A 14,856-nucleotide genomic window follows, 5' to 3' on the forward strand; every position below is an offset into this window, starting at 1 on the left:
TTTATTGTCTGGAATAGTCCCAGATTGCATTTCGAAGCTTCTGGAATTCAAACATTTGGTGGCGTTGGGGAGTTAATTTTGGGTTACAGCTTTTTTTGTTTTGTTTTTCACCACTTTCATCCCTGAATATGTCGATCGTGAGTCACTTTTGTGCGATTTAAAGTCACTAACTGGGACTCCTGTCTTGTTGCGAGAAAGAAAAGAGAATCGTCCTCTGTTCTGTTCACATAGCTCAAAATGCTGCGCAGCTCCCTGCCGAGGCAAGTTAGAATGATAGAGTCCAGTCGGAATTAATAACTTCAAAGCGAAACACCGTTTAAATCAGTTGACACCTCTTTCCAAATGTTGTAATACAAACAAACTGCAATCGATGAAAATGTTTTTTCCTCCCAAAATGAGACGTCCTGCGCTGACGTGCAGCAGCCAGCAGAGCTCAGCTCAGAGGTATGGAGAGACATTCATGCCAAAATGTCTGAAAGGAAATGCTTTTGACAAAAACTGCAGATTTTGTTTATTTTTATTTATGTCCAGAGATCAAGGATACAGTGACCAATTTCATATTTATTTACTTGAAGACTCAATATAATGTTGTTGACATAGAAAACCTGTAAAGCCTACTTTTAGTACACAGAAAATTCACAAGAGGTATTGATAAGGGAATTGATAAAGAATCGGATCGATAAGCAGAATCGATAATGACATTGATATCGATAAAATTTTATCAATACCCATCCCTATAAGTCACAATCACTAATGGGAATTTAAGAGGTTCTCACACCAAGGAATTTTTAATCTAGGTGTATGTCTGTATAATTTTGACCATGCTGGTTTTGGGGAAATGCTAAATAAATTAAAACGTGTTCCCAGTTGTTGGTGGGGTCTCTTCTCCCCCCCCCTTACAGTTGTATGTTGTCAATCATTCTGCCCCGGCAAAAGAACATTTCAACAAAATCACTGACCAATAATGCCATAGCATTCATGCCTATGATGACTGCATGCAAACATGTTACTACGCACGTGTGATGCTATATGAAGAAAATATGTCTCTAAAGATTTGGATATGTATGTGTTTGTGTGTTGAAAATTAGTGTATTTTTCTGTGTGTTTGTGAGACTGTGACCAAGTGTGCTGTCCCTGTCTGATCCAACATGGCCCAACATGCTTCTAATTAGAGGACGTCCTTCCAGGTGCCGAGCAGGTTATACTTAGCCTGCCCGCTGACATCTGACGGTGTGACATTTCCAGCTGGTGCCATGTGCGACCCTGCACCGCTGCCTCTGAACTTGAAGGTCACCGCCCCCTCTCCCCCTCCTTTACAGCAAAACCCCGGCCTTCTCCTCCTCTCGTAGCGTAGCCTTAGCCCGCCATAGTGTGGCACTGTGACCGCATGGTACCGCACGGGTGGTCAAAACACAAGCACTATCATCTGCTCTTCCTGCCCTATATCCCCTGCCCATGAGCCCTCTATCCCTCTGCCATGGCTCATCATTAATCAGAAGAGCCATACCCAGCACAGATTGATGATGCGGCCAGGGGGTGGCAGGCCTGTGGCAGCTAAAGATGTTAGGTGAGACAGCCGGGTGAGGAGTGGCGCAGATCTCTGCCTGGGCCAGAGGAGACTGGACAGCAGTCGTCCCAAGAGTGATAGCCTCTCTTATGTTTGTGCCCCGTGTGTGTTTGTCAGCTTAGCAGAGAGAGACAACACACATGTTAAGGTGAACAAATTGTTCAAAAACTGTAAAGGTGTCAGGGGTTGTATTGATCGATGTTTTTGATGGTGGGTGCGTGTAGAGCAGACAAATGTAATTTCTCAGCCTTTTTTTTCAGCATTGAACCAAGTTAAAATAGGATTTATTAAACTGGTGTTACAAAATTTCAATGAAGCAGAGACAAGAGCACTCATTTTAAAAAAAAAGTTAAAAATGAGAGCGATTAGCTTAGGAGAGCACTCTCTTTTCTGTATAAAGTCTATACTTTTTATTCACAAGCTGCTCTTTCTCTTTTCTCCACTTCCAAGAATCCAACTTATGAACTGAAATCATTGTAAACCAGATGTTTCTGATTATCAAACTACTGAAGGTGCATGTAAATGTAAGAGATCAGATTATTAGTTGTTTGATTACTGACAGTTATCTGATTATTGTGATCGTTTTAAACGTGCTTACTTACTGGGAGCTCAACTCGACAGAACACCGGGCACCAGTAATAATAGCCCATTGTCCGTTATCTGGCTGTGAAAAAAAACAAGCACACCCTGTCACAAAAATTGTGTACGAGTTCGTGTACCATTTTGAGGACAGTGGCATTTCCAAAATGCCAAAAGAAACAACCAAAAATAAATAAAAAGTGCTTAATTCTTTCATCAAAGCATCAGATCTAGGCTTGCATCTTAGATGTACCTTTCCTGGCCAGTGGTGGGCACAGTTAACCAAAAAGTTGGCTTTGATACTGCTAATCAGCTAACTGAAAAGTTATCTTTTATACATGCTAAACCGATGAACCACCAAAAATTTTATCGGAAGTTACAGCTAACCGCTGTTAACTTTAGGTATCATATCATATCATTAAGTACACTCTCAGCTACTAACAAGCCGATTTTGAGTTTTATCAAATCAAATCAATTTTATTTATATAGCGCCAAATCACAACAAACAGTTGCCCCAAGGTGCTTTATATTGTAAGGCAAAAGCCATACAACAACTACAGAAAAACCCCAACGGTCAAAACGACCCCCTGTGAGCAAGCACTTGGCGACAGTGAGAAGGAAAAACTCCCTTTTAACAGGAAGAAACCTCCAGCAGAACCAGGCTCAGGGAGGGATAGTCTTCTGCTGGGACTGGTTGGGGCTGAGGGGAGAGAATCAGGAAAAAGACATGCTGTGGAAGAGAGCAGAGATCAATCACTAATGATTAAATGCAGAGTGGTGCATACAGAGCAAAAAGAGAAACACTCAGTGCATCATGGGAACCCCCCAGGAGTCTAAGTCTATAGCAGCATAACTAAGGGATGGTTCAGGGTCACCTGATCCAGCCCTAACTATAAGCTTTAGCAAAAAGGAAAGTTTTAAGCCTAATCTTAAAAGTAGAGAGGGTGTCTGTCTCCCTGATCCGAATTGGGAGCTGGTTCCACAGGAGAGGAGCCTGAAAGCTGAAGACTCTGCCTTCCATTCTACTCTTAAAAACCTTAGGAACTACAAGTAAGCCTGCAGTCTGAGAGCGAAGCGCTCTATTGGGGTGATATGGTACTATGAGGTCCCTAAGATAAGATGGGACCTGATTATTCAAAACCTTATAAGTAAGAAGAAGAATTTTAAATTCTATTCTAGAATTAACAGGAAGCCAATGAAGAGAGGCCAATATGGGTGAAATATGCTCTCTCTTTCTAGTCCCCGTCAGTACTCTAGCTGCAGCATTTTGAATTAACTAAAGGCTTTCTCGGGGGAAACTTTTAGGACAACCTGATAATAATGAATTACAATAGTCCAGCCTAGAGGAAATAAATGCATGAATTAGTTTTTCAGCATCACTCTGAGACAAGACCTTTCTGATTTTAGAGATATTGCGCAAATGCAAAAAAGCAGTCCTACATATTTGCTTAATATGCGCATTGAAGGACACAATGACATATTTTACAAAAGCACATTTATTTGTAAACACCAACACACATTACATTAACTTGTGTTGGTTTTTACATAGAATTAACGAATCAACCAATGTGAGCTCAGTTTACCCATAATCCCTTTGGGCATCTGTCTGTGTCAGTGCATTCCTAGTTCACTCAGCTGTAATTGATTTTCTTCAGCAGTGTGGCAACAACAACGACAACAACAAAAAAAAAATCATATTTTAAATTTCCAAATGCTTCTATTCCAAATCCAAAATTATTATTAATATGTATATGTCGCAGACATGAGCAAGCGAAGCTCTTCAGCATCTCGCCATGTCACTTAGGTCCTTCAGACTTTTTTGAGTAAATGCTTCAGGGGAACATTAGCATGGCTAAAACCAATTAGCTTCTGGGTCCCCAGGCTCCTCGCCTTTTTAAGCATTTTCTTTATTTGCCTCTCACATGCCTGGAAGCTCCTCACCATCTAACCATGTCATTGAGGTCCTTCAGACTTCTTTTCAAGAAAATGGTTCTTGGGAGCATGAGCATGGCTAAAACCTTTCAGCTTCTGGGGGGGCAGAGCCCCCCAGACTCCTCGCCTTTTTAAGCATTTTTCACTTTTGCCTTTCAGCTTCTGGGAGAGCGCCACCTCACAGGCTCCCTTATTTACAGCCCTCTTAACCCCCTGCAACTTTAAGCATTTTTTTTTTTCTGTAGATATAAATTAATATTCAAAGTTTCAGCTAATTGACAGTAAGGCTGCACACTGGGGCCAAATTATCATGTCTCAATATTGTTATATCTGTATGATATATGATATGAATATGATTTCACACAAAGTGCAGTAAAAGTGAAAATTAAACATTCTTAAACTTAACAGTTATAATACCACACTCATTTTGCACTCATCATAAGGTTAGGATACAGTGCCCTCTAAAAGTATTGGAACACTTGGTATTTAACACATTTTAATTTGTTTATGCCATTTCAAACAGAAGAAATACAAAATATAAAGAATAAAAATGTTTAAAATTATCTTACTCAAACTGAAAGGCAAATCTCTAAAACTTGATAATACCTGTAAATAATAATCGGTTTTATTGCCAGTTTTCTTCAGACAAGTCAGGGGATGGAAACATGAACATTTCCAAATCACTGAATATGTCTTGGACTTTATTTACATCAATTATGAAGAAATACAAAGGCTTCTTTCACCAAAACATCAAATTTAGGCTTGCATCTCAGATGTACTTTCTGGCAAATTGTAGCTGAACGGTCAAGTCTTCATTTTATGAAAATCTTCCTCTACACCACTTCATCAGGAAGCCTGATTTTTTTTAGTTTTAATTATTTTATGAGGTTGTAGACATTTGCTTTCAGTTTGAGTTTAAGGAAGATAACTTTAGATTTATGTATTTATTTGTATTTGAAATGGCATAAACAAATTAAAATGTGTGAAATGCCAAGTATTCCAATACTTTGGACTACAGTTGGGAAACACTCCGTGGCATGTCTGTTTTTAAGTGAAATGCATCATCCTGGTGTCACTCAGAGATCAAAATTTAGAGGTTATTTAAGTCCTTCAGACAGTAACATTAAGATTTTATTTAATCAGTAGCTGCCTGCTCATTTAAAAATCATTGGAGAAACACGTGTATATATATATATATAAGGCAACCCGAATTAAAGGGGAAATGCCGCTTTTAACAACCTAGACCTCATTTCTGGCATAAAATACAGTCGTTTATACAATACAACAATATAACTTTGGTGTCATTATTAGTCCATGGTTCAAACGATGTGTTCAGTTAAAAGCTGATGCAAACATTTTTCTTCTCCTAAGGTGGATTAGAACTTTTTGTGGTACACAGCACCAGCTACTTGACAGGAAGAACCTAGCAGTCAATATGACTCACTGATTTCAAAGTGCATCTCTTTTCAACCAGATGTGAAGTACTGTGACATGTCAATCATCTGTGTCCAGTCAGATTTCAGGGGAGTCCAGTGCAACCCTGACTTCTGCTGTAGCTCTGTTCATGCCAGGAAGTGTTCAACATTTGACATTTCCTGTTTCACTGTGGACTCAAAATTTGGCACTTCCTGTTTCAGTGCAAACTTTCCACTGAGTTCCCGCGAGATTCCATGGGATCTCATCTGTCAATCCAGGAAGTGTTTGACATTTGTCATTTCCTGTTGAACTGTGGAGTCAAAATTTGGCACTTCCTATTTGGGACTCCTTGTACTATGAGCGAGCTTTGTGGTGCTTTTCTTGTATTTTTTTTTTTTTTTTTTTTTTTTTTTTTTTTTTTAAAGAAACCAATCCCTTATCAAGACAATAATCCAGTTGTGAGGATTCACAGTGCATCACCAGTGGTCTCTTGCAAGGGGCACTTCTGTGGCAAATGAGTGATTATTTAGGAAGACTAAAATGATTATCATTTGCATTGTGAGGGAGCGCCTGTTTTGACATTTTTCGCCACGTGGTGTGTTTCTCTGTGCCTGATCTAGCACATAGGTGCCTGAGTGTTGAGGACCGCACTATGTGGAAGCCAAGGGGGTGCCCACATTTCACATGGCTGCAGCAGATACATGCTTACATGGTAAGAGGTTGGGGTGGACTAGTTTGCTGCCTGGGTAGTTGCCATCCAGGACCCAGGGAAGTTCCTTTGTGTCGCACATGCAAGTTTGGGGGAAGAACAAAAAAACCTGTCATGTTGTAACTGTCATCAGTCAGTCCTCATCATGATGTAGTGATTATTTAAGTTTCTTGTGAAAAAGCTTTCTTATAAATCAGGTCACAGTAGTGTGACACTCTTCTTCAAACCTTCCTCACATTCCCTCAGAGAAGACATTGGAACTAAGAGCTCACATGGCTTTATGCAGACATGTACCACTTATTTTTAAAGTTATCTTTGCAGCTTCTCTGGTGCTTAATGACGTTTAAGTTTTTTTTTTTTCCCCCCTAACATTCAGTGAGCTATGTTTTTTGTAAACCTTATCTTTAGTGATATAGTAGTGTTGCTGGAGATGCTGAGAGACATAACGAAGAGGCGCTTGCTCTGCTGTTCTTTTCTTGGCAGCTATCTGATGTTGCTCTATGTCTAATTATTAATTATTCATCTGAGGCGGATTAGATGTGGCCCAGTTTCTCTTGAAAATGACTTTAGAGCAAATGGATCCATGTGACAGTTTTCTGCTTAACCTATGCTACATACTGCAAAGATCGCAGATGAGGCTTCAGCCGATTGTTGTCACACTGCAGAAGGACAGAAATTGTTTCATGTCGTTGTATCTAACAATAATTCAGATGACACAGACAAAGAAGAACTTCATCCAGACTCTTAAGTGGAATGGAGTTGAGAATAAAGTGTGCAGACATTAAGTGGGTAGAAGGACTCTATGAAAGGCAAAAGAGGAAGGACGGGAAATTAGGATTTATTGTGGAAGTGATGGAGGCCTGAAGCAAAGGACAACACCTCACCTGTGGTGTCTGTTAAAGCAATGGAAGTGTAAAAATGGGTTTCAACTCTCTTTTAATAAACTTGCATCATCTTCCATTTGATTTGAATTGTCATATCTCATAGGTTATGATGGACCGTCTTCCTCACTCCTATTAAGATACTGTGCGGAAGAAATGATATGTTGTCTTTCGATAGTTGACATTGCATGTCTTTGTTAGTTTGCATATGTTAGCAAAACATTACATTTAAGATGGTTGCTTTTCTTGACATGAAGGACCAGTATTATACAGTTCCACACTTAACCTTTTGATGCATGCAAATGTTTATTTTTCATTCAACATTTTACAACAGATGTTGCAACAGAAAAGATGCAGAGGATGTGTATCTTGTTATCACTGGGTTCACGTTATAAATTAGCGGTCAAAAAAACTCAAAGCCTCCCAAGTGTATTTGAGGTAACAGAGTTGGCAATAGGGCTCTATATTTTCTCAAAACTCCATGCAGTACGTTGGACTCCATATGCATCACGATATCAGTGCATTTATGTGCTTAATACTGCTTCTATAAATATCTAAATGCATTAATAAATTAGTGTTTGCAGCGTATGTGTAACCCAGCATTTTAATACTTTAGTTATATTGATGTATGTATGTTGTATTAGTGTTGTATGTGTGTGTGCGCGTGTTTGGTTTTGAACATTTCCCCTTTTCTTTGCCTTTGCCCTGTCCCAAATTGACATCACAGCCTACATGTTTGTTTGACCCGATTACTCACCCCAAGAGCCTTAATCATTTTCATATTTTTATGGCTTTCTTAACCGTAACTGGCCTGATGTTAAAGCCTGAACCCCAAACAGACCCAGTTATGCCCTTGCTTAGATATTGTTTTTTTAAAGGTATTGCTTCACATCCCAATTTACTGTAGTTATGCAGAAAAGTTAAAGTAGACCTGCATTGAAATAAATGTGGTCAGATTTCAGAAAGAAATAGCTGATATGTATTTATAAGACCCTTGTGAATGCAGTAAAGTAAATCTGTAAGCCCAAATTTGTAATTCAGCGGAGAAATCTTCGTTTGAAAATGACAAATTTGCAGCTAAAATTTAGCCCTCCGCAAAAACAGTTTGTACATCCGGATCATTTCCATGACGTCGGGGACAAGACGACGTACTCCCGCCTTCAGTCCGATCCCGCATTGAAATTGATTTTATCTGTTAGTAATGTTACTGTTATACACATCCTGGTTTCAACATCCAAAAGTAAGCTGCAATGAATGTGAGATACAGCTCTGCATGCTCAGATCAGCGGCGACATCGACAGCGGGCGCCGTTCTTCCCAGACGCCTTGCTCTCACTGCCTCTGATGCGCTTACCGAGTGGATGCGCTCGTTAAATGCCGCCGTGGGCCACTCACACCCCCGTGTCTGCTGTGCAGCCGCAGACACGGCTCTGTCTACTGAATGGAGGTGCAGCTAACTTGGCACAAGTCCAGAGACTGCGCTCGCCGTTTTGATGCGGAGTGGCCGGTGACACCTGTTGCTGCAAGGACAGACATCTTGAGGCAAAATACGCAGCGCCGCACGTCTCGGTAATCAGAGCTGCAGAGCTCCGTGGCCACTGAGAGAGGTTTATATCTTTTTAATGACTTGAATTCTTTGTGGGTCTCGCCTCCGTACCCCGCGACGGTAACATCGGAGGCGAAAGACAGTAGATTTTCAATGCAACACCACTCAATCAAACGGGCGAATAATTTTCAAGCACAAATAAAGGAAATGTGTACTCACCAAGCGTACCGCAAGACAATATGAAGTTTTAAAAAAGTATATCCTTCTGTATAAGACAATAAAAAGGTGCAGATGCAAACTGACGTAAATCCACAAATTACAGTTGGCGCGCGCAATGCATGCTGGGATAGGGTCTTCTCCCTGACGTCTCGGCAACATCCCGAATGTGATGACAGTTTTGCGGAGGGCTAAATTTTAGCTGTAAATTTCTCATTTTTAAATGATTTCTCCGTTGAATGACAGATCTGGGCTTGCAGATTTACTTTACTACATTCAGAAGGATCTTATGTGTAAATATAAGTCATTTTTGGTCCAACGATCTGACTGCATTTATTTCAATGCAGGTCTACTTTAAGTAAACATGTTTTTAAATAGCTCATCAATGCAAATTAGTGCAGAATTGTAGTAAAATTTAGGTATAGAGTAATGTTGATTAAACATTTTAGTTGTGAAAAATATTAGTAGTAGTAGTAGTAGTAGTAGTAGCAGTAGTAGTAGTAGCAGCAGCAGCATGAGAAAATGTCTTCAAAAGTGGACTTTTACTCCATACCCCTGGGTTATACATGCTGTGAGAAGGAAAACTGGGAAAATGCGTGTATTTATGTGGAAAGCACAACCTGACTGATAAGGTTTTATCCATGCTTTTATCTCATACCATCCTCAGAAACAGACATTGGGTGTATTATGCATTAGTTTTTTATTTATTTTTTTTACAACCCCAGTTCCAGTGAAGTTGGGATGTTTTGTGAAATGTAAATAAAAACAGAATACAATGATTTGCAAATCCTCTTCAGCCTATATTCAATTGAATACACCACAAAGACAAGATATTTAATGTTCAAACTGATAGACTTTTTTGTTTTTGTGCAAATATTTGCTCATTTTGAAATGGATGCCTGCAACACCCTTCAAAAAAGCTGGGACAGGGGCAACAAAAGACTGGGAAAGTTGATGAATGCTCAAAGAACACCTATTTGGAACATTCCACCTGTGATTGGGTTAATTGGAAAAAGGTGACTGTCATGATTGGGTATAAAAAGAGCATCCCCAAAAGGCTCAGCCATTCACAAGCAAAGATGGGGCGAGGATCACCACTTTGTGAACAACTGCATGGAAAAAATAGTCCAACAGTTTAAGAACAACGTTTCTTAACGTTTAATTGCAAGGAATTTAGGGATTCCATCATCTGCAGTCCATAATATAGTCAGATGATTCAGAGAATCTGGAGAACTTTGTACGCGTAAGCGGTACAAAGAGAGGCGCTTCACTGTTGGTTTTCAGCCGAAAACCAACATTGAACTCCTGTGACCTTCGATCCCTCAGGCGGCACTGCATTAAAAACCGACATCATTGTGTAAAGGATCTTACCGTGTGGGCTCAGGAACACTTCAGAGAACCATTGTCAGTTAACACAGTTCGTCGCAACATCTACAAGTGCAAGTCAAAACTCTACCATGCAAAGCGAATGCCATACATCAACAACATCCAGAAACGCCGCCGCCTGCTCTGAGCCCGAGCTCATTTGAAATGGACAGATGCAAAGTGGAAAAGTGTGCTGTGGTCTGATGAGTCCACATTTCAAATTGTTTTTGGAAATCATGGATGTCGTGTCCTCCAGACAAAAGAGGAAGAAGACCATCCAGATTGTTACCAGCGCAAAGTTCAGAAGCCAGCATCTGTGATGATATGGGGTGTGTTAGTGCCCATGGCATGGACAACTTACACATCTGTGATGGCACCATCAATGCTGAAAGGTACATCCAGGTTTTGGAGCAACACATGCTGCCATCCAAGCAACGTCTTTTTCAGGGACATCTCTGCTTATTTCAGCAAGACAGTGCTAAGCCACATTCTGCATGTGATACAACAGCGTGGCTTTGTAGTAAAAGAATGTGGGTACTAGACTGGCCTGCCTGCAGTCCAGACCTGTCGCCCATTGAAAATGTGTGGCGCATTATGAAGCGCAAAATATGACAGCGGAGACCCCGGACTGTTGAACAACTGAAGTCGTACATCAAGCAAGAATGGGAAAGAATTCCACCTACAAAGCTTCAACAATTAGTGTCCTCGGTTCCCAAACACTTATTGAGTGTTGTTAGAAGGAAAGGTGATGTAACACAGTGGTAAACATACCACTGTCCCAGCTTTTTTGAAACGTGTTGCAGGCATCCATTTCAAAAGAGCAAATATTCGCACAAAAACAAGTTTATCAGTTTGAGCATTAAATATCTTGTCTTTGTGGTGTATTCAATTGAATATAGGTTAAAGAGGATTTGCAAATCATTGTATTCTGTTTTTATTTACATTTTACCAAACGTTCCAACTTAATTGGAATTGTGATTGTAACTCTCTGCAGGTGTGCGGCTTTATTTTTAGCTTCTGCTTTAGCCGTGCTTACACTGGCAGAGGATACGCATAGACTTTGAAAGAAAAGCAGTGTCAGTATGGTTGTAAAACAAACCATGGATGTGCTGCTCATTGAGTCACCACCGTGCTGTGAGACACAACAAGACCATGCAAAGTTTTTTTTTTTTTTCTTTCCACTCTGAACTGCTGCAAAAACAGTGGACTGGCTGCTCTCCATATCCAGGACTGACATATCGAAATTATGGGGACAGGATTTCTTGTGCACGTACCGAACATCTTAAACCAATATTTTGATATCGTGATCCAGTGTCGCAGACCAAACAGTTCCCCCTTAAAATCGGTCTGCCCTGCTTTCACTGCGCATGCATCATTTCTGGGCGTCACCAGCATTTCGCAGATTACCACCTCATTTCTGCTTAAAGTTTCACTCCAGTCATCATCGGTCTCAGCGACAGATATCTGAAGCTTTTGTACAATCACTCATCTTCAACTGCTTATCCGGGATCCTCCCAGATGGATGTGCCTGGAACACCTCCCTAGGGCGGCACACATGGCGCATCCTTACAGATGCCCAAACCACCTCAGCTGGCTCTTTTTCAACGTGAAAGAGCAATGGCTTTACTCCGAGCTCCCCACAGATGCCAAGCTTCTCACTTTATCTCTAAGGGAGATACCAGCCACTCTCCTAAAGAATCCCATTTCGGCCGTTGTACCTGCGATTTAGTTCTTTCGGTCATGACCCAACCCTCATGGCCATAGGTGAGAGTACAAATGAAGATTGACCAGTAGGTCGAGAGCTTCACCTTTTGCCTCTGCTACCTTTTCGTCACAACGGTACGGCAGAGCGCATGCAATACCACCCATGCTGTGCCAATTTTCCAGCCAATCTCACGCTCCATTGTCCCCTCACTTGTGAACAAGACCCTGAGGTACTTGAACTCCTTCACTTGGGGTAAGAACTCATTCCCTACCCGGAGTAGGTCATCCATCGGTTTTCTGCTGAGAACCATTGCCTCAGATTTAGAGGTGCAGAGCCTCATCCCAAACACTTCACACTCAGCTGCGAACAGATCCAGTGACTGTTGGAGGTCACAAGCCGATGAAGCAAACAGTACCTGCAAAAAGCAGTGATGAGACCCTAAGCCCACCAAACTGGAAATCCTCCTCCCCCTGTCTATGAATATCACAAACAGGACTGTTGACAAAGCGCAGCCCTGGCGGAGGCCAACCCCCACTGGAAAAGAGTCAGACTTACTGCCGAGCATCCAAACACATCTCTCACTTTGTGCGTACAGAGACTGGATGGCCCTGAAAAGGGACCCCCTCACTCCATGGTCCTACAGCACCTTTTCCAAGTCCACAAAACGCATGTAGACTGGATGAGCATACTCCCAGGCACCCTCCAGGATCCTTGTGAGAGTGAACAGCTGGTCAGGTGTTCCATGACCAGGACAGAAACCCGCATTGTACCTCTTCAGTCAGAGGTTGATTATCAGCCGAACTCTCTTTTCCAGCACCCTGGAGTAGACTTTACTAGGGAGGCCGAGTAGTGTGATGCCCCTGTAATTGTCACACACTCTCTGGTCCCCCTTTTTAAATATGGGGACCACCACCCCAGTTTGCACTCCTTAGACACTGTCCCAAACCTAAATGCAATGTTGAAGAGACGTGTCATCCAAGACAGGGAAATTGATGAAAATCCTCCATCAGCTTCCGGCTTTGCCCCTGCTATAGAGGGCGCTCCGGTCTGATGCAGGAGTTCTCAGTGTTCCTTCCAGCGACATATTGCATCCTCAGTTGAGGTCAACACAGTCCCATCCTTACTGTAGACACTGGATGGATCCCTGTTTTCCCTCCTGAGGTGCCTCACGGTTTGCCAGAAGCACCTTGGTGCCGACCGAAAGTCCTTCTCCATGGTGCTCCGAACTTCCTTCCACACCTGCTGCTTTCCCTCCCCACAGCAGAGTCTGCTGCCCTTCAGGCCTGTTGGTACCTTGCAACTGCCTCCGGAGTCCTCCAACATAGCATATCCCGGAAGGACTCCTTAAGTTGGACGGCTTCCCTGACCACCAGTGTTCACCACGGTGTTCGAGGGTTGCCATCCCTTGAGGCACCTAAGACCTTCAGGCTGCAGCTCCCCGCTACAACAATCATTTCCACATAAATTCAGCATTATTGTGTAATATAAGAAGAGGAAGCGATCCGAGTGCCGCAGCAACACAAGCTGCTAGCTGCTGCGTTGACTGTGCCTCCGTCATTTTAAAGCGTCACCGATTATTGGCTTGTTTCTGCTTAAAGCGGCCTTGTTTCTGCTTAAAACTGACTTTAGAATGATTTAAGAGGTTTTACCTTATCTGATAGTTGAATAATCCCATTATTCCATTTGATCGCTTTGGGTGAAGAGATTCCATCTCAGACAAGCTGCTGTGGTCTCAAATGACGCATGAGCAGTAGAGGCAGGGGGGACCCATTTTTAGGGGGGACGGTTCGGTCTGCGACACCAGTATAAACCTCTACTTGGCAACTTATCCAACAAACTGTACTTGTTTGAATACATAAAGGATTTAATCACATGCTATGTCCAACCTTCCTCCCCCTAAAAACAAAAAAACATCATCATCAAAAAACAAACTTCTCAACTAATATCTGATTCTGTGTTTTGACTGTAGCAGCCAACCAGAGAGAGACAATGAAATCTCCATTCCACCTGAAGGAGGAGCCCAAGACAGAGGAAGTACTGAGTCCTAGACCGGCTTCCCAGAACCAGGTTCAATCAAGCTTCCCAGCAGCTTTCTGCCAGGATGGACTGCCGGGAGCTGCAGGAGCCACAGAGCACCCGGGGCCTCACAAACCAAGAGAGGGAAGCCCCGTGGCCAAAAAGAGTTTGCTGAGCCAGGATATCAACATTAAGGTGGCTTCTGAGCTGCTGATTAAGCTTTCAGGTAGATGTTTGTGTTTATTTGTGTGCATGTGTGTGATGAGAATTTGCAAATGGGCTTTATAGAGTAAGCTATACAGGAATGGTTTACATACAAATGCACCCACCCAAAGTCAATGCATCCTCCAAATCTGCAGACAGCAGTTCATTCTGTTTAAGCAGTATGTATTGGATTTACACTGTTTTTTTCTTTATATAATTGCTTTATATGTGCAGATATGCTTAAAGTTAAACCAGAATTTTATTGCAGTTCTGTTTCCTGCTACAGCTTACAGACTTGATCTATAAATGGAATACCTCTTTACTGAAAGATAGGAAAAAAGTAGTCCTTAATTTGAGAAATTTTGTTGATGTATTAAGTTTTTTTGAGCACCACCTGTCTTTGCATATGGTGTCTTGATTCTGTATCCATGTAGATGGGAACTTTGTTCTCTTTAGAGTTAGGGATGACCATAACCCTGGATGATGCTGCCAGCCAGACGATGGCATGCAGCGTGAACAACTCAGTTTGAATCACAACAAGCTGTGTATTGCTTATGATACTGAACAAATGCCAGAACTAAAGTTTTTAGCGGACTAAATGATCCAAGTGTTCTGTCAAAGATTTGTCTCTTTATGTACATGGCACTTCAACCACTGTGATGAACAAACCATTCCTGTTGGTTTAATGAGTCAGCGTCCATCTGATTTACTGACATGATCA

General features: G+C 41.7%; 1 protein-coding gene across 4 annotated transcripts in view; it reads left to right on the top strand.

The window, feature by feature from the left end:
- znf827 (zinc finger protein 827) overlaps nt 1–14,856 on the top strand; it is a 195,781-nt gene that overhangs the window by 99,608 nt on the left and 81,317 nt on the right. For all 4 annotated transcript variants that reach the window (XR_004565337.1, XM_034188774.1, XM_034188773.1 and 1 more), the window contains exon 5: nt 13,885–14,157. Coding sequence is in view for 3 of the 4 variants with exons in the window: in XM_034188774.1 (XP_034044665.1) it covers nt 13,885–14,157 (273 nt within the window). In the remaining variant the exon portion in view is untranslated. The remainder of the gene's footprint in view (nt 1–13,884; nt 14,158–14,856) is intronic.

The sequence above is a fragment of the Thalassophryne amazonica genome, chromosome 15 (assembly GCF_902500255.1).
Source record: "Thalassophryne amazonica chromosome 15, fThaAma1.1, whole genome shotgun sequence".
Taxonomy (NCBI): Eukaryota; Metazoa; Chordata; class Actinopteri; order Batrachoidiformes; family Batrachoididae; genus Thalassophryne; species Thalassophryne amazonica.